This window comes from Vigna umbellata, chromosome 3 (genome assembly GCF_029865625.1).
Source record: "Vigna umbellata cultivar VRB3 chromosome 3, Vumbellata_1.0, whole genome shotgun sequence".
Lineage (NCBI taxonomy): Eukaryota > Viridiplantae > Streptophyta > Magnoliopsida > Fabales > Fabaceae > Vigna > Vigna umbellata.
In genome coordinates, this window is record NC_142167.1 from 5,842,915 (window position 1) to 5,870,556 (window position 27,642).

Consider the following 27,642-nt stretch of genomic DNA (forward strand, 5'->3'; position numbering starts at 1 on the left):
TCAAGACATCTTAATACGGATTCCTCGTCGTTGACCGTAAAACATTGAACAAAAGACCGAACAGTCTTATTTGCTTGGCCGACCGGCCTTATAACAACCTATTTTGACATTAATGCATTGGTTTATTTGGCTATTCTTTTCTCACCATATAAAATTTGAGTTGATTTCTTCAGTGCAGATAATCACATCTTGCATGCAAATTGCATGAGCGGACACTAGTTGACCGTTCGAGAAGAAAATCAAATACAGGGATACACTCCCTAATATGGGGCATGTTCGCTCTAAGAATGACCAGAATATCAAATACATAGATACACTCCCTAATCTTGGGCATGTTCGCTCAAAAAACGACAAGAATATCAAATACAGGGATACACTCCCTAATCTGGGGCATGTTTGCTTAAAGAACGACCAGAATATCAAATACAGGAATACACTCCCTAATCTGGGACATGTTCACTCAAAGAACGACCAGAACATCAAATACATGGATACACTCCCTAATTTGGGGCATGTTCGCTCAAAGAACGACCAGAATATCAAATACAGGGATACACTCCCTAATCTGGGGCATGTTCGCTCAAAGAACGACCAGAATATCAAATACAGGGACACACTCCCTAATCTGGGGCATGTTCGCTCAAAGAACGACCAAAATATCAAATATAGGGACACACTCCTTAGTCTAGGACATGTTCGCTAAAGAACACCTAGCACATCAAAATATAGGGAAACACACCCTGATTTAGGACATGTTCGCCAAAGAACACCTAGTACATTAACGTCTACTAGGAAGTTCTTCAAGAACTCTTAGGCCATGGACGGTCATTAACGTCTACTAGGAAGTTCTTCAAAAACTCCTGAGCCACAGACAGTCATTCTCGTCTACTGGGAAGTTCTTCAGCAACAACCACTCTCATTCAAGCATCTTCAACCGAACAGTCTCGCTTATAAAATTTGATACTATCAATCATTGATAAATACGGGAAAAGTTTTAAACAAAGAACTCCCATCAACTACCACTCGGCCTAGTAAAAAGTTGAAAATGGCATTCATAAGGTCCATTGTTCGGTCAATGACGAGCAGCGAATAAAAGCAACCTTCCTCAAACACATATAAGTGCTATAGTTAGTCATGGCTAAAGTCGAACGCTTAACTCGAACTTGGGGGACATATGTATGGTATATAGTAATGGGGTCGGCGTTCAAAATATTATTATTGGGCCAAACAGTCCAGCAGACGATAAAATAACCAAAGATATTTCATTAGAGATATTGATAAGCCGTTTATGAGTAACTAACCGAATCTCCAGGTAACTTTGTTTTTATTTGATCTATGAAACACTTATAAATACACTAACAAGGCCAAAGGCCAGGTACGTTCAACTCACACTCTATGAGACTCAAATATTCAACTGTGATAAATAGTTCATAAAACCACTCCTAACTTGAGCGTCAGAGTGCCTTTTGTAGGTATCTCCCCCCATCAAGAGTACAACTGAACGGCCTCCGGAGTCCAACCGAGCGGTATATGCAACTCAAGCATTGGAAAGCAGGAAGATTACGACAGAAAGGTACGTCTCTCGGTCCTACACAAATCCCTACCAAAACAGAAAGGAATCGATTTTTATCCCAACAACAATCTTTTCCACACTTTCACAATTTATTTTTGTCCTTTGTTTCCAAAATCTTATTCTCACTCGATTGTCTTCAAAATGGAGGAATTGACTATTGACGACGATCACGATAACAATGTATAATTTGCATATTCTTGACTACTCATTTTCTCGAACTTCTTAAAGAACGGTCAATATTATTATCTTAAAATCAAGTAAAAAAAATGCAACAATAAGCTATTTTAAAGAGAATGAGAGCAATGATAAAAAGAACAAGGAAATCCACCTTTATATATAGCCAAATGAAATGTCTTAGTAGATTAACTTTAACTATTATATTAAGAAAGATTTGATAATCTATATTATGTGACCTTTCGTTTCTTATAGTACACGAATACTAATGTGTCACATGTCTAGAATTAAAACTCTCAAAAATCACTCAACCTTTTTTGCAACAAATCCCTTTGTATATCATCATACACTTGAGTTTGGAGGTTTGTGTACTGTATGGACGTCCAGTTAACCTAGGATCGCATGATCCACGTAGTCGGAAATGTAAAAAAGATATCACCTAGGAATCGAGCGGTTGTGCCATGCAGACCAAACAGTTACCCTTGAGTAACGATTAGGCTTGATGACGATTAGTTTATGACAAAACATGATTAACACCAATTTGGTCATGATTAAGTCGTGATTAATCAAAAGTTCACTCTGAAATCTGTAAATATATGTTTGAGATGAATAGGTAAATGATTGCATTGATTAGGTATTAACCATTAACTATTGAACTCGTCAAATCTTTACTACCAGAGTACCTTCGATAGGAAACCTTCCAATTTAACTAAACTGTGTCAAGGACTAATGATGATAAAAACAAACATCAAGACACTCAAACTTACTAAACCGATAACATCAATCCATACTCAAAATAAATTCTTATATATTATATATAAGAATTATAATTGATTCTTATAACTTTAATAAAAATTCAGAATCGATTTCAACAATATTAACATAATTGATTTCATTATATTTTAATCATATATAATTGATTTCAACCTCAATATAAATAAATTCATAATTAGTATCCCAAAGTGGATTCTATGGTCTTATAATCACTAATCGATCGTAATTTTTTTTATCTATAATCGATTCCCTTTCTTCTAAAATCGATTCTAGAGTCTTCCATACATGAATGTTATCAAACTCACGAATATCATTAAATTACAAGCAAGTGATTTTGGTTTCATTGAATTTTCTACGATACATTTTCACATATCTTATCATGATAAAACATTCCTCCACCAAATTCACTCCTTCAAATAAATCTCAAATAGCATAATCAAACAATCTACGAACACTTATATTCATCTTCCCACATTAACGAAAATAGTACTATCCATGGAAACCAACTCAGTCTTAAAAAGAAAAAAAAGTCACCGATAAACTGAACAAAAATCAATTCATAATTAAATAAAATTATTTTATAATTTTACACTTTTAAGCAATGTTTACTTTTTACAAAACCATTAATTCGAGACTTCAAAATTATAACAAACAAAACCTTAAAATCAATCTGACCCCCAAGTGGTACGTACCCACGTCATCCATTCCGGGTTGGAAAGAAATTTGTCAAAACCTACGTGCTTCGAAAAACCATCCCACAAATGACCATGCAAAAATCATCATTAAATTAACCAAACAAAACATGTATACAATTATTATATTTTAAATATACGCTAAAGAAACCATAAGAAAACTTAAGAGAGAATCCGCCCGTTATTCTTTAAAAAATTATTTCTATATTTTAATTACCATTATATTTAAATTTAATTTGAATATTATATTAAAAATAATTTATCTTACTTTTCTCTGTTTCATCCCTTATTTTCTATTTTTGCAATAGTTTTTCAAGTCAATTAAAATATAGCATAATCATAAAATATAATTTTTTATGTCGTACTCCCCCACCATAAACTATCACATGAACACTTACAGTTATTATTTATAATATCAATTCATCTTTAACATTAGTCAAAATTGGTTAATATCTCATACAAAAATTGTACAACTACAAATTTTTCTCTTAGCATTTGCGGTGAGACAATTGATAACATATGTGTTGTTTGTACTGTTCCTTCTATTTATACTGTTCCTTTCGCTTGTATCAGTATGTTCTTTCAGATCAATGAAAAACTATTCTTTTCTTTGTCTTTCTCTTTCTTACTGGGTAGAAACTCTATGATGGTATCAGATGTTCTTTCTGCTGCTGCACATTGATCCTCTTTTTCTCCTTTCATGGCTTCTCAAGACCACACACCTTCGTACCTTTACCTCCACCCCAATGAAAACCCTGCCATATCCCTCGTCTCACCGGTTCTAAATGCCACCAACTATCATTCCTGGAGCCGATCATTCATCACGGCTCTCTCCGCTAAAGACAAGGTTGAATTCATTCTTGGATCAGCCATCCGGCCCTCCAAGACTGATGCTTCTTTTCCAGCCTGGTTCCGCTACAACAGTATGGTTGTTTCTTGGCTTCTGCATTCGGTCTCTCCGTCCATTCGTGAAAGTATCATATGGATGGATCTTGCCATCGACATTTGGAATGATCTGAAACACCGCTTTGCCCAAGGCGATCTTGCCAGAATCTCCACCCTCAAAATGGAAGCCTCCACTTTATCCCAAGGCGAACTTTCCGTCACTGACTTCTTCACAAAACTCCGGGTTATTTGGGATGAGCTCGACAGCTTCCGCCCGGACCCTGTCTGTATCTGTAAGCCAAAGTGTTCTTGCACTGTTTCTGCTATCATTTCTCAACGTAAAAATGAAGACCGTGCCATGCAACTCCTACGAGGTTTGAATGATCACTATAGCAACATACAATCTCATATCCTTCTTCTTGATCCTATTCCTCCCATTTCAAAAATCTTTTCCCTTGTTCTTCAACAAGAACGCCAAATAATGCATGAACACATTACTGCCGCTATCAACACTACTTCTTCAACATCTGCACCCACCCCCATTACTTGCAATTATTGCAACAAAACTGGTCACCAAGAAAATACCTGTTTCAAAAAACACGGCTTCCCCAACCAAGAACACCAATCTGTTAAAACCAACACTACCAATCCTCGCAAGATCTGCACTTATTGCCACAAAAATGGTCATACCATAGACGTATGTTTCAAGAAACACGGCTATCCACCCGGCCACAAATTCTCCACCAAACCCAGTCAGGTTCACAATTCCATTTTGTCCACTGATGCTGACACTCAATTGAAAAGCATGGGTCAAGATTGCTCCTCTCCTGAAACCGTCCAACTTACTCCCCAACAATACCAAATTCTTGCTGCGTTGTTCAAACAGTCCACCTCCAATGCGCACATCAACCAAGTTGGCACTGTTTCTACACACAATTCTCTAGGTAATATTGTTTCAATTTTCCAAATGCAATCTTGTAATATCTGGCTTCTCGACTCTGGTGCTACTGATCACGTTTGTATATCTTTAAAATTTTTTACTGCTTATCAAAAGATTAAACCTATTCCTATGTGCTTACCTAATGGCAAAATCATACATGCCCATTATAAGGGAACAATTCAACTCAATAGTAAACTTTCTCTATCTAATGTGCTATATGTCCCTGATTTTTCGTTCAACCTTATTTCGGTTTCACAACTCATAGCTAACCATAAATGTCAACTAATCTTTTCTCCTTCTGGTTGCATTATACAGGACATACAGACACAAGAGAAGATTGGTCTGATTAAACATCACAATGGCTTATATTTCTTTGATTACTCTACATGTAACATTGACAATAATTTTTCTCCTGTTATCTGTTCTGTTCAACATCCAAATCTATGGCACGCTCGCCTTGGACATCTCTCACATACTCGGTTACAGCTTTTCCAAAATAAACATGCTTACATAAATACTGATGATAATCAGAGTACTTGTGATGCATGTCATCGAGCTAAACAAAAGAAACTTCCTTACACTGCTAGCACTTCTATTTCTCTATCTTCTTTTGAACTATTGCATATCGATATATGGGGTCCGACTACTGTTTCCATGAATGGTTTTAAATACTTACTAACCATTGTTGATGATTACTCTCGTTATACTTGGATTATTCCTATGGTAGACAAATCTTCTGTAAAAAACCACATCCTCAATTTCCTCTGCTATATAGAAAACCATTTTAATAAGAAAGTTAAAACTATCCACACTGACAATGGTGTTGAATTTATTATGCATGACATATTTTCAAGTAAAGGCATTATTCACCAAACTACTTGTGTTGAAACCCCTGAACAAAATGGAGTGGTTGAACGTAAACATCAACATATCTTAAATACTACTCGTGCGCTACTTTTCCACTCACATCTACCACTTGCTTTCTGGTATTATGCAGCTCAACACGCCGTCTTCTTAATAAATCAAATGCCCACGCCGGTCCTACAGAATTCAACACCTCATGAACGCCTACATGGATCTCTTTGTGATCTTTCGATGTTACGCGTCTTTGGTTGTCTTTGCTACGCCAACACCATTACTGCTCACAGAAAGAAGTTTGATGACCGTGCTGTTCCTGGCATTTTCTTAGGTTTTCAAAAGCATTCAAAAGGTTATCGCTTTCTAAACCTCAAAAATGACAAGGTAGAAATATCTCGTAATGTTGTTTTTCATGAAAATGTTTTTCCTTATCATAATACTCCCAACACCGACAACTCTTTATCTTTACCACTGCCACAACACTACACAAATAATTATGATGACCTATTACCGTCTGGTTTTTCTGACACTAACGCTTTACCACTTAATACTTGCACCAATGACACTATTCACAATACATCCACCGAAATAACTCAAAACAATGGTAATGAAACTAACACTTCCACTAGCATAAGAAAATCCTCTAGGACACGAAAAATCCCTACTTATTTACAAGATTTCCAGACCAATAGTGTTGTCCGATATCCCATTGGGAATTACCTTAACTACAACCGCCTTTCTTCTTCTTTCAAGCATACCATACTATCTATTTCTTCTAATACTGAACCGACATGCTACTCTACCGCCTCAAAACACCCCCAATGGGTCACTGCCATGCGTGCTGAACTCGATGCCTTGCAAGCTAATAACACTTGGGAACTTACCACCCTACCACCAAACAAAACCGCCATTGGCTGTCGTTGGGTATACAAAATCAAATATAAATCTGATGGCTCCATCGAACGCTATAAGGCGCGGCTGGTTGCCAAAGGATACAACCAGATTGAAGGACTGGATTATTTGGACACCTTTGCACCAGTTGCCAAACTCACTACCGTCCGGCTTCTTCTTGCTATAGCTGCTTCTAAGGGTTGGTCACTCAAACAACTTGATGTCAACAACGCCTTCTTACATGGTGATCTTCATGAAGACGTTTATATGAAAATTCCTCCTGGTCTTACCACAGCCCACAAAAATCAGGTATGTAAACTCCAACGTTCCCTATATGGTCTTAAACAAGCCGGTCGGCAATGGTATGCTAAACTACATCATTTTTTACTATCCAATGATTATAACTGTTCAATCTCTAACAATTCTCTTTTTCTAAAACATGATGGCAACTACACTACGGCGTTACTTATCTATGTTGACGACATCCTCATAACCGGCAACAACAATGGAGAGATTAAACACATCACCGATCTTCTTCATTCAACTTTCCGCATAAAGAATCTGGGTGACTTGACTTACTTTCTCGGCCTGGAGATTGCCCGCAACTCTAAAGGAATATATCTTAGCCAACGTAAGTATGTCTTGGATCTACTAGCTGAAACTGGACTACTCGATAGCTCTCCTGTCCCTACTCCCATGGTTCCCAAACACACTACTACAAATACCGTCCGGTCTCTTGACGATGATGTCGCTGCCTCCTATCGTCGTCTCATTGGAAAACTCATTTATTTGACGACAACTCGTCCGGATATCACTTTTGCCGTCAACCACCTTAGCCAGTACATGTCTGCCCCTACAACTGCTCATCAACAAGCGACACATCGCATCCTACGTTATCTCAAAGGCACTCCTGGAGCTGGCATTCATCTACCTAACACCTCTACTATTCAACTGAAAGCTTTTTGCGACTCTGATTGGGCAACATGTCCTGACACTCGCCGTTCGGTCACTGGTTTCACTGTCTACCTCGGCAACTCTCTCATCTCATGGCGCTCAAAGAAACAACCGACCGTCTCCCATAGTTCTTCTGAAGCTGAATATCGTTCATTAGCCAGCACGGTCTGTGAAATACAGTGGCTCACATATCTGCTTCATGATCTCCACGTTCCTTACACGTCTCCCGCCCTCGTCTATTGTGATAACCAATCCGCCATCCAAATTGCTTCCAATCAAGTTTTCCATGAACGTACCAAACACATTGACATTGACTGCCACATTGTTCGTGAAAAGGTTACCGCCGGTCTAATCAAGCTTCTTCCCATATCCACAACTATGCAAATCGCCGACATATTAACTAAGCCACTACCACCTCCTTCCTTTCAACTTCTTCGTTTCAAGCTGGGTCTCCAAAATATTTACGCCCAGCTTGAGGGGGGCTGATAACATATGTGTTGTTTGTACTGTTCCTTCTATTTATACTGTTCCTTTCGCTTGTATCAGTGGGTTCTTTCATATCAATGAAAAACTATTCTTTTCTTTTTCTTTCTCTTTCTTACTAGATAGAAACTCTATGAACAATAAATACAACTTTTGCTTCCCGATAAAATGACGAGAGAGTTAATCAATATTTTTTATTTTTCAGAAATATGAATTTTTTAAAATTGAGGAGAATTATGTATACAAGGAATTAAGTAATATAAGTGACTCTTAATTAACACGCTAATCATTCAACCCCACTGATTTTATTTTTCTTTTCTCTGCACGAACACAATAAAGAGAAAAAGAACCGGTGTCTCTTACTCCACACACAATCCCTTGATTCTCTCTCTCTTTGAGGTTGCTTTACAAGGAGATCCCAATGTGGCACCCCACCAACCGCCATTTCTTCAGCTGAAAGCTTCGTATCCATCAAACACTCATGCCCATTACAGTACAGTTTGTTAGGGAGAGAGAGAAGGAAAAGAAAAACTAAAGGGTATAATATAATTGAGATGAATATGAGTAGGAGAAGAGTTGGAGCTAGATGCAGTGTTGTTGCAGGGTCAGTGTGGGAGAGCAGAATGAAGAATGATGAAGTTGGTGGTGGAGTTAAGGTCTTCAGTGCAGAACTAGGTTCTGAAGGAGGCAATGGTGGCACAAAATTGAAGAGCAGCCAAACTGGGGGTGTAGTTGCTACTGGAAAGAGAAAATCTTGGAAATTGGGAAGGTCTGAGGGGTTAGAAAATAAAAAGGTTCAAATAGGCAGAGGAAAAGTAGAACAGTGTAAGAACCTTAATGTATCTTCTGATTCAATAAAAAAGAGTCCAAAGCAAGTTAGGAAGGAAAAGAATGAAGGAACTGGTGCTTCTGTTTGTACTGATAAATTAGAACGTGGTCCAATTCTCACCAGAAGGAAAAGATCTGAAGTGGGTGAATCTGGTGAAAAGAATATTGGGCAGCTCAGAAAGAACAATGGCAAGAATGACAGTGATGAAAATTGCAAGGATTTTGGTGTGTGTCAAGAGAAGGTAATTTCTAGCCGTTCAGATGAAGCCAGCATGGTCAAGTGTTCACCAATGCATGTTGATGGTGGTTCTCATGATGATGAAGAAGAAGATGAGGAGGAGGTAGAGATGGATGATGAGGAGTTGGATATTGAGATGGAGATACAGAGCTTTGATGTTAAGGAAATCAATGCACCAGAATCCAAGGTTGTGAATAAGCCAGAAAAGGAGTTTATGAATGTACCAGAAAAACAGAAGACTGAAAAGGTTGTGAGAACCGACAGACATTTTCATCAGAAACATGAAAGATTACTGTCTGTCCCTCTAACTGTGATACCATCTCCTCCAATAAAAAAGCTCTCCACAATTCACAAAAATTTCTCCAAGGCTGATTCAAGTAAGGTCTTGTTAATTTCATTCAACGTTCTTCCTTCAATATGATTTTTGAGTTTTGGGCCTTTTCCAAGTCTAATTGAACTTTACCATTCAGTTCCAAAGGCAGAAGAGTGCTATAGCTTTCCACAATCACAGAACAAACTGCAGAGTTTAGGTGATTTATCTACATTTCAGAACTATGCAAGAGTCAAAGTAGTCGACAAAATTTGTATAATTTCTACCACTCATTCTTTAATATTTTTATATATGTCACTCTTCAGTGGATTTAATCATGTGGAAAGATATCTCAAGATCAACATTTATCTTTGGGATTGGAACATTCACTATAGTTTCATCTTCTTATGCAAAGGACATCAATCTGAGGTTAGGAATCCTCACCACAGTTCAATCCATCTGAACATACACTTTTGCTACTTAAAACATAACCCATAATTGAACTTCTTGATCCTTGGTTCTGCAGTCTCATTTCTGCAATGTCCTATCTTGGCCTTATCTACCTAGCTGTTATATTTCTCTACAGATCACTAATATGCAGGTAATCACAATTAATAATCCCAACATGATGTTGAAAAATAAATGACAGAAATTTACTACTGGATACTAAACTCTATGATTCTTCCCTACAAATCAGGGGTGTCATAGATATAGAAAGCACAAACTATGTACTAGGAGAAGAAGAAGCGATTTGGGTGCTAAAGTTGATACTTCCTTACTTGAATGAATTTCTGTCACAGCTCAGAACCATGTTTTCTGGAGATCCTGGTACCACCATAAAGGTATTTTTCTTTTGTCACAGATAGCATGATTTGTTTCCATTATTTCTTCCCCCTTCTTACATAACCTGATAATAAATTTGGCAAGGATTTCATGAATTGTAGTTGGCAATATCGTTCCTTGTTCTTGCTAGATGTGGCAGCTCCATAACCATTTGGAATATGGCCAAATTCTGTGAGTTGCTATTGCCTAGGTCTATTCCATTCCTACACAAAAATGAGCACAGCCAATATTTACATGCCAAAGCAAAAGCTTCTCACTCTTTGCACCACTCCATATGCAATGAAAATTCCTTAATTTTTTTCGTATTTTGTCTTTTGTTCTTAATTACTAATCTTGTTCTCACTGCCTCAGGCTTCTTTGCATCTTTTACCTTGCCAAGAATCTGCTCCTCATATTCTGCACAGTTAACTCCATTTGGTAAAATTCTAAATTAAACGTCACTTTGATCTTGGCTTCCTCATTTTTAATACTTAAGGATGATTGTAGTAAGTGGCTACTGCTAGGGTGCCAAGAAGGTAGGGGTAAGGGTAATATTTGATGCTCTGTTGCCAAATATAAAATTTGCAGAATTTGTGTAGGCCCACATAGTTTGATGGTGCATGTATTTATTATGGTCATGGAAACTTCTCACTGATTCACTGTAAGGATTTAGTGGGTCTTGTAAAGAAAAAATATTAACATATGTTGTCTAGGGTTTAACCATATGAACACCTCCTCCATTGAAATGATTGAACTCTAAATCTGCTTTAGGGTTTAAGCATTTTGCATATTTAATAATGGGGATGTGTGAAACTTTTAATGCATCACATGGATGAGCATCTTTGCTTTTATTCCTCACTGTTTTGGGTCCACTCCTTGCAAGTATTGGACTTATCATCAAAGGGTTAAGATTTTGGAACACAATTATGAGATAATAATGCTCATCACATTACATCACATACATACATCATACATCCTTAGTGGTCCCCACCCCCAAAGTTTTCTTGTGTTTACTTGGTCCAAAAATGGCCTTCAGTGGCTTTAGGGAGATGAACATTTTCTCTTTCACAAGCTATCATATCATGGTCTTATAAACTCTTTAGCTCAATCTAATAGTATGAGTGTTCTCATCTTAATGTGATGAATGATGACTTCTGTTGTTTTAATTTATATGAAGCAAACTTTTGGATTGGTCGATTTCATGATGCTTGGGATTCTTGTTCTCACAAAAAGGTTGTGGCTCTTGCCATTTTTTGTCTTGCTTGGAATCTGTCATCACTTGTTGCTCGCATTTGGTCAGGTAACTAAGATCATCACATTTGGGTTGTAAAAACTACAGTTCTTAGTTTCTTAGAGTCACATCTAAGATGTAGAAATAAACTAGTCATTGATTTAGCACCAACCTTTTGGTGTAATGTAACATTTTGGTATTGAGTTTTTGGTAAAAGAAACATAGTTTTGTGCCTTACACTTCAGTACACGACTAAACTAATGAATTGTGTAATTGCAGTGTTTGTGCTATTTGTGGGCTTTAAATATTATCAACAACATTATTTGGTAAGAGATGAACGGGTGGAAGATGAAGCAGGGTTTGGTGAAACATGGCAAGAACCTGTTGAGGTTAAAGCACAAAATGTAAAGAAATGATTTTGAAGAGTGTCAAGCAAGACTTTAGTTTTGGCTCTACAAGGTATTTTCTCCATTGTAAAAAAAATGTTATCATTATAAAGGCCATTCTTGTGTTTTTCTTAATAAACCAGCATGGTTAAAGAGGAAAAAGAAACAACTTTATGATTAATTTGTAATTAGAATTCGTTGAATTTCTTGTTTCAAAATTATGGTGGCAGGCTGCTAGCTTGATTCAAATTTGATGGCTTGATTGAGTTCTTCTTTTTTAAACTGTATGTTAAAAAATATTTTTTTGTATTTTTTTATAAAATATTTAGTTATTTATTTATAAAAGTGTGATTGATACGAGTGATTCTTTATTATTATTTTTCACTGAAAGAAAATATGGTTTTACTTTATGTGTGATGCTCTGACGGTGAGGTATATTAGAGTTCGGAGAAAATCAGGGTTCACGAGAGAAGAGGGAAGAAATAAAAAAATATAGGAAAATATTTTTTTTTAAATTATGATTTTTTAATTATTGGTTTATAAAAATAATTAAAAATTATTTAACTATATATAATTATTGATATTTAAAGTAAATATGAAATATTTTCTTAAAGTTTTGAAATAAATATTTAAAACTTAATCAAAGTTGAGAAAACTTCCGTTAGTTAAATCAATTCTCTGAGGTTTAATTAATCTTTGGTAAATAACATTAACTAAATACCAATTCTTAGTGTTTTAGCTATGACAGTAGTATGAACTTTACCTATATTCCATCTTCATCAAGACGATAAACCGAGGTGAACTATGTGAGTTGCTTACAGATTCATAAGAAAAAAATGTGAGATATATTGAACATTTTGATTTGCTAGTCTATTTAGGTCTGCCCAAACAATGAAAAAGTGAGATGGACTTAAGAATGGTAAAAATTCATATATATATATATATATATATATATATATATATATATATATATATATATATATATATATAAATATCTATGAATAAAATACATTATGAATAATTAATATATACAGATATTTATTACTTACTGCGGATATTTAATATTCACATAGGTAAGTAATAGCATGTACTACATAAAAAAAATAAAATAAAAAATTTAATTTATATTAAATTAAATTTAATTAAAATTAAAATTTATTTATATTTATCAGGTTAAATTTAATTAAAATTAAATTTTAATTTGTATTTAATTTAATTTATATTATATTTTTAATATTTTTTGTAATTTTATTTAAATTTTATTTTAAAAATTTATAAAATATATTATTTTTATTTTAAAAATTTATAAATATATTATTTTAAATATTTGTGAATATTCACTAATATAGTTTCAAAATACTTACGAGTATTTTTTAAAATAGATATTTATATATATAATAGTTGAATTTTTTTTTACAGATTAATTAACTAATACATATTATCTGTGTTCAACCTAATCCGTTCTCATACTTAAATAAACTAACTTAGTGTAGATTTATCTAAACATCTATTCATAGTTTATGATGTGTCCGTGGACATGAGTTATATAGATTTGTCATTAATTAAGATTATTTTGAAAAGATACTTTCATCAATTTGACAATTTTAAATAATTGAAATGTAGTTGCCCTTATTATTTTAGTTATATACATCTGTTATGAAATGAAATTTCTAACATCTTAAAATTTAGAAATTATAAAATTGTAAATATTATTTCTTTTAAGAAATTCACTTATTAAAAATGTTGTCATTATAAATTTCAGTGTTTTTCTTAACAAACCAGCATGATTAAAGAGGAAAAAGAAACAACTTTATGATTAATTTGTAACTAGAATTCGTTGAATTTCTAGTTTCAAAATTATGGTGGCATGCTGCTAACTTGATTCAAATATGATGGCATGATTGAGTTCTTCTTTTTTAAACTGTATGTTAAAAAATATTTTTTTGTAGTTTTTAAAAAATATTTAGTTATTTATTTATTTATTTATAAAATTGTGATTGAAATGAATGATTCTTTACTATTATTTTTCAGTAAAAGAAAATATGTCTTTACTGATCGTGTGATGCTCGGAGCAAATCAGGGTTCACAAGAGGTGGAGAAGAGAGAGAAGAAATAAAAAAATAGAGGAAAATAATTTTTTTTTTAAATTATGATTTTTTAATCATTGGTTTATAAAAAAAATAAAAATTATTTAACTATATACAATTATTGATATTTAAAATAAATATGAAATATTTTCCTAAAGTTTTGAAATAAATATTTAAAACTTAATCAAAGTTGAGAAAACTTCTGTTAGTTAAATCAATTCTCGAAGGTTTAATTAATCTTTGGTATATATATATATATATATATATATATATATATATATATATATATATATATATATATATATTCTATCATTAAGGTTTATAATGCAAGGTGAACTATGTGAGTCGCTTAGATATAAGAGAAAAAGTGAGACATATTGAACATTTTGATTTGCTAGTATGTTTAGATCTGTCATGCATTTTATGTAAAACAATGAAAAATTATTTAGCAAAAATGAGAAATACACTATACCATAGATCACAACCGTATCTATTTTTCCTCAGGGTTCAGGCAACTAATCCCATTTGCATCACCCTTCGTCTGCTTCTTAGCTAGGGTTCGAAGCACCACCGTCCCCTACGCCACCACCGTTCCCTTCCCGGCCAATCATCAGTTCGAAACCACTAACCGTCTTGCTGCCGAAGACGTGTTCGGGGGATTTGGTGAGTTTAAGCGCGTGAATGATTTGAATGCTGTCTTTCGACTATATACTTGTGCGTTACAGCGCGTTATAGGTTGAATGGATGCCGCATACTGTGATATATCTGTTATTTTGAGTTTTTAAATTTGAGATTGAGAAAGGAATTTCAGCATTTGGCCACCGTTGTTGGAAACCCCATAGCGGTAGGGTCTGAGAGACTATGAAATCATATTACTCCGCAGAGTACTCTTTTTTTCCGCTACAATAGTTAGTTACCCTTTCTTAACCAATTTCAAGGGTTTCTTTGAGGTAAGGAAATAATAAAATATGATTGGAAATCGAGGTGTGTACTTTTTGACCATACTAGAAGATTCATGTGCTGCTAGTGAATACTGTCATCGAAATAGTTGTTTTGAAAATCAATATTTTGTTTATCTAACTGATCGCAGCGTCAATTCTGATAGACTATTTTTCATTTGTTAGTTTCAAGGAAAATAATTATGGTAGCTGTGAGGCTACATCTTGTTTGACGTCAAGTCTTGCATTCACACCAGTGCAGGTTAGCGTCGTCTTCAACTTGTTTTGCAATTCCGTACTAAATTAACCTAAATCTTCAAATTGTTCAAATCCCCTTCATCCATTTCGTTTCAATCCACACACAGAGATACTTTCAAACTTCAATTCATGTTCTGTTATTTTATACGTTACTTCATGCTATTTTTTGAGTGAATGAGAGTTTCACTTTCTAGATAGGGACTAACTTTGTGGGTTGGTTTTCTATATGGGGTTGGTTTTCTATATGGTACTCCCTTTTGTTCTGTACACTGTTTTTTCTTGGCTTTCTTTATGACACCCTTGCTTTGTTTCCAATTTGTAGTGGTTTGTGTTTTGATCCCTTTGGTTCTGGATTTTTGTTTTGTTGCATGTATGATGCAGATGAGTGTTGTTACCGATTCTCCTGTGCATTCGTCCAACAGTGATGACTTCATTGCATTTCTTGATGCTGAACTTGGTGCTAGTTCACCCGAATCCTCGCCAGATAAAGAGGCTGAAAACGGAGATGAGCTTGAGAGTGTCAGGTGCTCTTCATAATCTGTCTTTTTTTTTTCAGGTTATTGTATGCGCTCTGGTATGCGTTAAACAACTGTTGTCAAATTTGGTTTCTCAAATTTCAAATAAGTGGAGTTTGTTAGTTGTGAGTGTTTTATATATCAGATTGTAATCTTTTAGAGAACTTAACATTATTTAGATAGAGTACTGTGGTGCCTAAATATGATTTTAAGGAAAATTTAATTTTTGGAGTGTAATGGGATACAGTTGATCCATGCTGAACTCTTCTAGTTGAACAAGGCTTTGTTCATTTTGTTTTTAAGTGTAATATGTTGTGGTTCAGACTTCAGAGTTCAAACAAATTGTGGTCATAGTTGTTAATTGTACATTGTGTTGTCGTGCTTGGCTGCTTGCTACCCATTTCCAGATCGTGTCTCATCTTCATGATGTGGCTATTATATGATTTTGCAGAACTACTACTAGTGGGTGCAAACAAGGTTGTCAAACTTGAGAGTTTACGTAAACTCGTGAGAGTCCAGTAAACTCGAATCGTAAACTCGTAAGAGTTTACTTTACATGAAAAAAAATATAAATTTAAAGAAATGTTTTTCATAGAAATATTATTATTGTAAAACATAAATTGAAATATTAAAGTCTCTATATCTAATCCTCTAACAATGGCATCATCATCTCCATCATCATTTTCCCAGAATATTTTTACTTCTACTTTTAATTGTTGAAGATGCACTTGGATTAACTTCTACCGAGTTTGATGCGTTTCCAGACATAATAAGATAAACTTTTTCACTACAAATATAAAAAAGAAAATGCCGAACAGCTTAAAATATTGTAGCAGCAAGGGTTGTTCAACAGTCCAGTGTGCAACATTTTATTTTTGAAAAATAAAATGAATGGGCGGTGCTATAAAATGAAACCCATTAATATTGTGCTGTAAAATGCTTTGGTAATAAAACATGAAATCAATTTAAACATCACCAACAATATAGGTGGCAGAGGGTTTACACTTATGCAACCCGTGAGCTCTACAGTTGAGATTGATGGTCAGAGACGACTACGGGGAGATTGACTGCGACAGCGAGATTGACGGCAACGGCGAGATCAACGGCAACGGCGAGATCGACGACGACGACACGAACGACGCGAACGAAGGAAAGATCGAACGACGACAAGGAAGGTGTGACAGAGGGCGAGATCGACGACAGGATAGAGGGCGAACCTGATGAACGACAGCGCGACAGAGATGAGATCGAACAATGATATTGACGGCGAGAGCGCAAGAAAGGAGATGAACAGTGAGAATGAAAGCAGTGAGTGAATCGGTTCAATGAAAGCTCAAAAAACCTAACCTGGTTTGTCCTAAAAAAATATCTTCTCAAACTCGCAAAATCGGAACCCAACTTGCGATTTCAGGCGAGTTTAACGAGCCTATCACCGATTCTACCGATCCCACACCAAAAACGAGTTTGCTTACCAGTTAACTCGAAAGCACCGAGTGAACTTGTAAACTCGACCGAGTTAACGAGTTAACTTGCGAGTTCGATAACTGTTGGAAGTTCCACATCGACTAGAGATAAGGCCAGATTATAATATATAAGTGAGGTGCAAACCTCACCCTACAAGCCGGTTTTGTGGGGTTGAGTTAGGCTTAAAAACCCACTTTCTAATATGGTATCAGAGCCATGGTTAGAGCCTATCCTAGCGAGTTCTAAGTGGGCATTCTATTCTTCTATTCCACCCGCTATCGGGCCATTATCGGACCACCCAATTTCTACTATCACGCACGAGATGTTTATACCTCGGCGTGAAGGGGGTGTGTTGGAAGTTCCACATCGACTAGAGATAAGGCCAAATTATAATATATAAGTGAGGTGCAAACCTCACCTTACAAGCCGGTTTTGTGGGGTTGAGTTAGGCTTAAAACTCACTTTCTAATAATAACCATGGGTGCAAATTTTGTTAATTGCTGAAAGACCCTCTTTACTCCCCACAGTACTGTGTTCTATTAGGTTTATTATAGTTGACAATTTTTGATTTCACTCCCTTCTTCAGAATTGAACATTGAAACCCTATTTGAAAATTGTGTGCCCCTGTGCCTCTGAAACATGGGCTGTCTCTGTCCATTTCTGGCATTTTTGTGGTAACTTCAAGGAGTTTCTGGCTTTGCTCTGTTCTCGTGCACTTTCTATCTCCTAACGATGTGGTCTGTTGTGTCAGTGTTTCTGTTCAGTTCACCAGGTCACTGTTCCTTGCTATTGTTCAGATGGATCTGGAACTGTCACTGTGAGGGAAAGTTTATGAGGCTTTCCCTTATCTCTGGATAAGTATACAGAAACTTAAATAATGTCTTATACAATAAGTCACCAGCAGCCTAATTTTGAAAAAGGGGAAGTGTGCATGACTTTCCCCCAAAGTCCCTTAATTCCTTTTCCTCTTCGACATTATTATGCCTTTTCATTCTGTTGCAGTAAGCATTTTCTCTCACAGGTCTTTCACTATTTCACGACTTCCTAGGATTGATTGTTTTTTTCGGTTTCGGAAAAATAATAAAAGATCATAACGAGTGGTTTTAATTACGTCGGGATATTGCTTATATGATAGTTAGTGGCACGTTGAAATAAGAGTTTGGGATCTTTACTGAACCCTTCTTTCGTATTCCTCATCAACTATATCATTGAGCTATATTACTACTTTTTAAGGGGGTCTAGCTTAGTTGATTGAGCAGGGTGTGTGAGTTGTAATATGTTCAATTCCTTCAATAAAAAGGTATTACCACTTATTAGGCCTTTTTAAGAACTGACAGTAAGTGTGCTTTATCTGAGTCTTGCTTTGAATATCTTCAGCATTGTATGAAAATTTGCTTGTTGTCCGCGGAACTGTGAACCAGTTTGCATTAACCCAAAAGGGTGAGACTGATATTTTAGAGTTCATGCTTTTGGTGCATTTATGTTGAAGATATCATTCCGAGAGACAATGCTACAATTTTGTTCTTTTGCTTGATATTTTGGTAACATTTTATTGATTCATACTCTAACTTGTGAATTAAAGCAGAATTAAAAGACGTAAAATTGAAAGCGCCGAAGATATGGAGGGGTCTACTTCAGAAGGAATCATCAAACAGAATTTAGGTAATTTTAATTGCTATAGTTCTTTCTTTTGTAATCTTTGGGAAACAGAATCTTCCCACCACATGTGAAACTGAGCATATTTAAAAAATTTATTAATCCACAGCAAAAAAATCAATTTATAACTAAGTCTGCGCTATATTTCCCAGTTTTATCTGTATGTATAAATCTCTCTTAAACTAGTTCACTGGTTGAACCTAAGCTTGGCATATCATTTGCATATGTAACTTGCTTCACTCAAATGATTTTTCACCCTTTTCACGAAGAAACATTAGTAATTGTTTTCGCGGACCTTGTCATGTCTTAGACTAATGATACACAGCAAACAGGTTCCTTGTATAGTCCACACACTAGCTTTTCTTTGGGCCCATGTATAACAATAACTAGACTTCTAAATTAGTTGTGATGATTCGAATTGCACATGTTTGTGCAACTATTATTATGGTTCTTATAAAACTATCATTTTGTTTCGGAAAGTTACATAACTTTTTTTTTTGTTGCAGAGACATCTATCAAGGTAGATGTATGTACACATCCTGGCTCGTTTGGAAGTATGTGTATACGTTGTGGGCAACAGTTGGATGGGAAATCTGGTGTGACATTTGGGTACATACATAAGGTATCTATTGTTTTCAGATGGTCATCTAGTGGAATTAAAATTTTAGTTTTAGATTGTGGTTAGGTTGCTGCATCATGGCACAGTTTATGCAATTTTGGTAACATGGATTAACCTGAAATAAGTTGTAAAATGTTAAATAGTGATTTCCTTGTTTAATGGTTTTCACCTATTTTTAATAAAATAAAGTGTAATTGTGAACCTGTTACCCCACTAATTTGTGGTCTATTTTATTATTAAAGTTCCTATAAGAATTAAAATATGTTGTGTTGGGGCATTCATCCAAAAGTATACAGTTAAATCTAAGGATCATATGTGCCCCAGAGTTTGATGGTGTTGGTTCTATAAACGTTATAAATATCCTCTAATCTTTAATATAAAAATCCAATTTTCTTTTTCATGATTTTGTTAGCACGATGGTTGGCTAGTGAAATAATAGACGTAACCAAGCTAGTTACTTAATTAAACATGATTGAAAATGGTCTATTTTCAGGGACTGAGACTTCATGATGAGGAAATTTCTAGATTGCGTAATACAGACATGAAGAGTTTGTTATGTCGTAAAAAGCTCTACTTGGTTCTTGACCTAGATCACACACTACTAAATTCCACTCTCCTTACTCATTTGAGTTCAGAAGAGTCACATTTGCTTAATCAGACAGATTCTCTACGAGGTATGTGTAAACATATGTGTTTTTCCTTCTGGTAATTGTTATCGGTATTCTAAATCAGCAGTTTTTCTTAACAGTGTTTTTTGTTTTAATGACATAATTGATATCTATTTTGCTGGTGCTATGTTATCATATTATAAAACATAACGTCACATCAATGCTACCGAAATGTACTGTGTTGTTATTTGATTTCATAATCTGTTACTGAAATGTTGCACTATGTACCTTTGATGTTCTGGGTTCTTATTGCTTATTAAGGATGTTGCCTTTCTGAACTTTTATGTAATGAAATCATAGATGTCTCCAAAGGTAGCCTCTTCAAATTGGAGCACATGCATATGATGACCAAGTTAAGGCCCTTTGTCCGCTCATTTCTGAAAGAAGCTACTGAAATGTTTGAGATGTACATATATACCATGGGTGACCGGCCATATGCATTGGAGATGGCTAAGCTACTTGATCCTCAAGGAGAGTACTTCAATGCTAAGGTTATTTCTCGAGATGATGGGACTCAGAAGCATCAGAAGGGTCTTGATGTTGTGTTAGGACAAGAAAGTGCTGTTCTAATTCTTGATGATACAGAACACGTAAGTGCATTACTAGTTTCTGACATGTACTACTGAGTTACTTAATAGAAATGTTTGTTGGATAATAGTTATTTTATGTGGGTGATAATCCTAAAATGTTTTCCTTCAAGTCTATATGAATAGCATAATGATTTGCATACACTGGTCAATATCGTTTTGTTTATGATTAGTTCATTCACCATGGAAGAAAATTGTCTTTCAATTACTAAATAGCATTGAAAGGCATGTCTTCCATTCATCCGTTATATGTAGTCTTTTAGGACTCAACTATGGTCAGACTACTAAAATAAAAATATTTTAATTTGAATGAAAGAATGAAATAAGATTCTATAATATAAATTGAAAAGTTATACCCTATACGTAGTTGTTATATAGGAACCTAATAAATTAGCTTTACTTGCATTTACATTTGGTGGTGCTAGAATGTCTTAGTGTGCATAAAAAATAATAGCATAGCGTTTCCCTGTGTCTAAAGGTCTTTCAGAAATAATTTTATATAGTTGATTAGTGACTGCATATAGCCTATCATTGGTACAAAGTATCTGCTTGCTCTATAGATAACTAATCTCTGGTGAATAACTTGACTGGTTTCCTACCTTTAGTGGGTACCGTGTGTTTTCCATTCACAAGACTTAACCAAAACCTTACTTTAGGATTCTAGAGCATTTTAATCTTTTTTGTTTGTTTATACATTTGAGAAAAAAGTGGTTTCTTTTTAGTTGTGTTCAGTCAGTTTTACTTTCAATGTTCCTTTCTGGAACTTAACGGAGATTATTAAATATGGCTCTGCTGATTTCCAGTTGGTGGTTTCTATGGAACTATATATTTACTTCAGAAAATAAAATAAATCTGTTTTCATTTACTTTGATGTGTTAGTATTTTAATGTATTTATAGGTGTACATGTTTTAAATTTCATTATGGTTGAACTTTTTGTCCTCTCTATCTTTATATCAGCACATGGTTGAATGTTTGATGCCTGAAGATGTTGCAGCATTGGCCCTCTCAAAAGGCTTTGAAGATTTCTTAAATGGCAATTTTAGCAACGCACAATTGATCTTATGTCACTGTCATGGCTTTATATCTTTCTCTTGTGATGATTTTAATATAATGGTTTACCTGGTTATTTGTAAACTGAATTTGTAAAGTTCGTTTTATAGAAATCTCAGTTTAAGATGTTCTAAGACTAAGATCTACCCATTTAACGTTTCAGGTGGCATTTGTCATTTTGAATTTATGAACTAAAATTGTTTCCTTTTAATGGGATGAATGAAAATGTTGCAGGCATGGTTGAAACATAAAGATAATCTTATACTGATGGAAAGATACCATTTTTTTGCTTCAAGTTGTCGACAGTTTGGTTTTAATTGCAAATCCCTTGCTGAACTGAGGAATGATGAAGATGAAACTGATGGAGCGCTTGCAAAAATCCTCAAAGTGCTAAAGCAAGTCCATTGCACATTCTTTGATGTATGTCGCTCATATGCCATCCTGATTAAATGTTTGTTATTTCTGATATAATAATACTAAAATTGTGTGGTGGGGAACCATTTGTAGAAACATGAAGATGATCTTGTTAACCGAGATGTGAGGCAGGTAGTTATGTTAACAATATTTAGTTAATTTTAGAATCTTAAATGTGAGATTCCCTTACTAAGTCCTCACAATCAAAATTAATGTTTTGAAGGTTTTGTCATCAGTTCGAAGTGAAGTCTTGAGCGGATGTGTGATTGTTTTCAGCCGTATTTTTCATGGTGCATTGCCATCTCTGCGGAAGATGGCAGAGCAGATGGGAGCTACTTGTTTGGCAGAAGTTGACCCATCTGTGACACACGTAGTTGCTACTGATACTGGAACTGAAAAGTCCCGGTGGGCAGTGAAAGAAAACAAGTTTTTGGTTCATCCCCGATGGATAGAGGCTGCAAACTATTTTTGGGAAAAGCAGCCTGAGGAGAACTTCATCATCAAGAAGAAGCAGTAGGCATTTTCATCGTAGTATCAAACAGTGCTGTGTTCATAATTGTTTGCTTACCATAGTGACTCAAGTATCTGAAAGTATATGTAATACCCAACCAACAGCCATCTAACTAAGAATCATGAACCACTGACTTACAATTGGAATAGAAAACAACCATTTTTATCTCTAACTCGTATGCTTCTGGACTACTTGTGTCATGGTTGTCTTAGTGCATGCTTACAATGAAGTTTTATGACAAGGAGTCTTCGAAAATGAAGCTTTAGATCTGCTTCTGCTGCTTATTATTAGTAAGTAGTTACTTACAGTAAGCTGTGAAGAGCATTCTCTTTTCATTTGAGCGCACACTCGGTTGTAGCACGCCAATTATAAAATGTTTTGCTGGTCTGCTCAAGAGTTCTACGACAAGTATCAACGTATTTCAGGGAATTACTTGAATCCTGGAGTGAAATTTCAACGTTACTGCTTTGATAGAATTTCATCCGACCTTCTTCCTCTGTAGTAAAGATTGGAGGTGGGATGTTTATATTGAAGGAAAAATATGTAGATTTTAAAAATCTCATCTTGTCATTTTTGTATATAATAACCTATCGTCGTTTAAGCCATTGATCTCTTCAGTATTTAGTTAACTTCAACTGTAGTAAGTGTCTTTTATTATCCCTTGGTTTTCTTATTCACTTCTGCCTAATGAAACCCAAACAAAAGATAAAAAAGAAAAGATGTTTAGCCCGACGGATTGTGCCCATAAACTTGGCGAATCCTTTTTTGTACAAATATTAAAATGAACAAAAGACAAGGTAATGAATTTTGTATATCACTTTAAGCAAAAAGGGGACAATGCTATATACACGTTTTGCGTTACAAATTACAACTCACTATTTTATAATCTACTCTATTATCATAATAGATAAGATTTACATGAAATATATACAAGAATTAAATTGAGCTGAGAACTATTGGGCTGTACACATTTGGGCATTGTTCTATTAGAGCCTCTCTCAAGCTGCAGGTGTATAAAGATCAATCAACTCCAGCTTAGATACATTAGACTCAAAGAGATAAGGTGGTAACATTAGTGAGCATTTTAGTAAGCTGATAACATGACAGAATTGACAGTATCTGCATTAGACTTGCTTGAGCCTTCTTCGAATAGACAGTCAATTTTCAAGTGTGTTGTTTTCTCACGGAACATTGGATTTGGTGCAATCTATAGTGCACTTTTGCTATCGAAATATAATATAATGCTGCAGGTTTGGAAAATCATATTTTTAAATCATTAAGATATGTGAGCCACTATAGTTTACATGTACTTGTAGAAAAAGCACGATATTCCACTTTGAAGACGAACGAGACACTGTTTTGCTTTTTTGTTTTTCATGACACTAGAGAGTTCCCAATGAAGAAGCAATAACATGTGATTGATCTGCACATGTCAACACAAGTTGTTCAATCTGCATCGCTGAAGCCTGCCTACTAAATATATAGGTGTGTTCCTCTTGAATTGAAGACCTTTGCTTGGAGAACCCTTAATATCTTAAGAATCTCCTTGCAGCACCTTGACGGGACTTTGTGGGATGAGCCATAAATTGGTTGAGTTGTTGGGTGGGAGAAACAATGTCAGAATTGGTTGTGGTGGGGTAAATTAAACTACCAATAAGAAGACTAAGGGTAAAGTGTCATAAAGATCAACAGAGTCATCTTGACGTAAACACAATAAACTGTCCATAGGCGTTGAACACGATTTGTAGCCCTACATCCCATAATCAACAAGCAACTCCATGGATGAAGAAGGAGACCCAATGAGGAGAAGAGAGAGCTTCCCATCACTCCTAGCAGTTCCAAGAGTCTCTCTCAAACACCAAAGGTGTTTCTTTTCATGTAAAATGAAAAATATCCTAAAATTCTCGTAAAAATATGATTAAATACTCACTTATATACGGACACTCTCGTCCAAAGCCTTCATTCTCGCCTAGTGCAGAATTGGCCTTTAACGTCACCTCGTAGATGTCGGACCTCAAAATAACCAATGTAAATTATTGACCGGTGGCATTTTCGTAAATAAGTTGGGCATATAGACGTCGGTTAGGAGGGTCCCCGACGTCTCTAATATTATAGACGTCGATGCCCCTCCTAACAGACATTTATATGTCTGACACGTAGATGAAAAGTTCTTTTTTTCCGCCATATAAATGTTCGATCCCGCCATCCCCGACGTCTATATACGATTATCGACGTTGGCCCCCTACAACAAATGTCTATATGCCTGACAGGTAGGTGAAAAGTTGTTTTTTCTGCCATATAAACGTCTGATCCCGCCATCCGACGTCTAAATGGCTTGACAGGGTAGGTGAAGAGTTTTTTAGACGTCGGCTCCCCTTATGGCCGACGTCTATATACACCACGAATATTAGTTTTTAAATCGAATGCATATTAGTGAGGTCCCCGACGTCTAGTCTAGAATAGACGTCGGTGCCCCCTATGCTTAACGTCTGGTTTTCTATTAAATCAGATATCGAACCCACGGTTACGCGCACTTCATCGTCTTCCTTTTCGCCTTTTCTCTCCCGGCATTGCATTTTCAGGTGCATTTTGTCTCTTTTGAACTGTTTAAACTTACGTTTACTCCGATTAAATTAGTCTTTGATGAATTATCTTCCATTTGAATTGATTAAAATGAGTTTTCGTTGCGTTTTTGTGCAGTTTTTCTCGTGTCTTTGGGTAGCGTAGTAGCACCTTCTCCCTTTGTTAGTTTCCTCGTAAGGAAAGCTTACGTCTTTTGGATGTCTTATAGCATTTCAACCCAAAACCGAACTTGGGTCCTTGCCTAATTCTCATGTCACCGTATTCGTTTTCATTGCCTAGTTGGAATGGAACTAGGCAAGGACCCAGATTCGATTTTCGGTTGAAATGCCATAAGAGGTCCAAAAGATGCAAGCTTTTCTTATAAGGAAACAAACAAAGGAAGAAGGTGCTACTACGCTACCCAAAGACACAAGCTGCAGTAGACGTCGGTTAATGCCATGTCCGACGTCTATAGTGCCCTTAGATGTCGGTTTTGGTGTAATCCGACATCTATAAAGGGTTTTGGTGTAATCCGACGTCTTTATAGACGTTGAACTTGTAGAGTCTCGACATCCCATTAACGTCACCCATAAAGACGTTAGATCGGGATCTGATGTTAAAAGTCCAAAATAACAGACGTCTAAAGCCCTTTCTGCACTAGTGTAGCTAGGCTTAGAATTGAATGTTCTCATACTTACAATTAACTAGGCAAGCCATATTGTCGCCAAGTGACTCGAAAACTACAAGATTTGTTTGTCCAACTTGCCCAATGAGCCAACATGGTGCTCAATGGTGGGGTTGGTCGCTTGGTGGCAGTTTGTGACAGTGCAGGTGGCACCCGATGCCCTGTGTGTACCACCCCGTTGATGGTTGCTCTACAAGTGAGTCTTCCCTCGATGTTTGCAGCTCCTAGGGCTAGTTTTCTAGTGTCTTGCTTGAGTTTTAACTTGATTTTCTTCATCAAAATTTCTTCATATTTACTTATTTGACACTTAATGGAATATTAAAAGGTAAAACAAACATAAAATAACTTAAACACAAGAAAAATAAAAACAAGATAAACTAAATGATTAAACAAGATAAAGGTAGGAAAGAGTTGATATTATTAATCAAAATAAACACATAGAAAAAAGGTAAAAATAAACGTTATCAAAGAACACTTTTGGTTCCAAGAAGATTAACTAGAAACATAACTAGAAGAGAGGTGCAAGATTCAATAAAAATATTTACATGAGATAAAATAGATAATAGATAAAAATATTTACATGAGATAAAATAGATAATAGATAGTAATATGTATTTAAATTATTATTATTATTATATTAAAATATTTTGATAGCTTGTTTGGTTAGAAGTTATGGGTTCAAGTTTTACTTATAATTTTTGTTTATGTTTAGTTTCTTAGTTATGTAAAAAAATATGGACAATGATATTAAATCCTATAAAAATAGAAAGCAAATTAGAGAGATGTGGTAGCTTAGATGATAGAAACTTGTGGTGATTGGAAGGCCATGTGTTCAACTTTTAATGAAGAGTTTTATTATGAGATTTTTTTTTGAAAGCATGTTTTTTTAAATCATTTTGGAACTTTATGAGCCATGTGGAGAATGGAGAGTGGAGTGACATGCTTTAAATTATATATTTGTGTTTTTGGTTGGATAAACTTATTTTTGTTGGGTGATATTCCTCATCTCCTTTCACGTCTTCCATCTTTTATTTCATTTTTAATTTATTTTGGTTCCTTGTTCATTATGTTTATGTGCACCATATATTATTTATACGGTCTTGTTTTGGCTTCTCTTAATTAAACTTCTTTCATCCTGAGCCTTGGAAATCACCTTTACATAACATTATTATTTTAATGTCTAATAAGAATCTTCCTTGTACATTTTTAATCACTGTAACACCATATTCTAATTAATGCAAGATGGGTCTTTATCATAAACACACATTGACCATTGAAGGCATTGGTGAAGCTATTGAGCTCAGCAGAGGAAGGAGGAATGAAACTGAGTTGACGTTCTTGTTGAACCACAATCGAAAAAACTTGATTGATCACCGGAAGGAGATCTATAAGTAATAATTGGGAATGCACAAAAAAAAATCATCTAATCCCTTCAAGAATCTAATGACAAATTCCTGCTGGTGGTATTTCTTGGCCTCACAAGAACAAATAACAAAAGGACTATAGTTATCAAGTTCCTTTAGAGGGTTTTCAAGGTCGTGTCAACTTCAAAGACAGAACGGTCACCTTGAGAAAGACCATAGATTTC

At 35.3% G+C, this 27,642-nt stretch overlaps 2 protein-coding genes across 6 annotated transcripts; both read left to right on the forward strand.

Annotated features, from left to right (window-relative positions):
• The first annotated feature begins 8,548 nt into the window (after nt 1-8,548).
• On the forward strand, nt 8,549-12,315 carry LOC124822229 (uncharacterized). The gene is made up of 9 exons (XM_047294218.2): nt 8,549-9,667; nt 9,761-9,820; nt 9,927-10,029; nt 10,127-10,201; nt 10,298-10,442; nt 10,545-10,614; nt 10,795-10,860; nt 11,600-11,722; nt 11,933-12,315. Exons 1-9 carry the CDS (start codon nt 8,779-8,781, stop codon nt 12,067-12,069), a joined length of 1,668 nt encoding a protein of 555 aa, XP_047150174.2. The 5' UTR covers nt 8,549-8,778; the 3' UTR covers nt 12,070-12,315.
• Nucleotides 12,316-14,487: 2,172 nt separating this feature from the next.
• On the forward strand, nt 14,488-22,979 carry LOC148201487 (RNA polymerase II C-terminal domain phosphatase-like 4). Of its 5 annotated transcripts, none has more exons than XM_088110000.1 (10): nt 14,493-14,789; nt 15,251-15,326; nt 15,704-15,846; nt 18,884-18,963; nt 19,464-19,579; nt 20,070-20,250; nt 20,545-20,834; nt 22,117-22,302; nt 22,390-22,428; nt 22,520-22,979. In XM_088110000.1, the coding sequence occupies exons 3-10, from the start codon at nt 15,704-15,706 to the stop codon at nt 22,811-22,813; spliced, it is 1,329 nt and encodes a 442-aa protein (XP_087966126.1). In that variant the 5' UTR covers nt 14,493-14,789; nt 15,251-15,326; the 3' UTR covers nt 22,814-22,979. The 5 variants fall into 5 exon arrangements, with proteins under 5 accessions (XP_087966129.1, XP_087966127.1, XP_087966126.1 ...); XM_088110002.1 differs by having other exon boundaries at nt 14,494-14,789; nt 18,887-18,963; XM_088110003.1 differs by lacking the exon at nt 22,390-22,428 and having other exon boundaries at nt 14,488-14,789.
• The last annotated feature ends 4,663 nt before the right edge of the window (nt 22,980-27,642 follow it).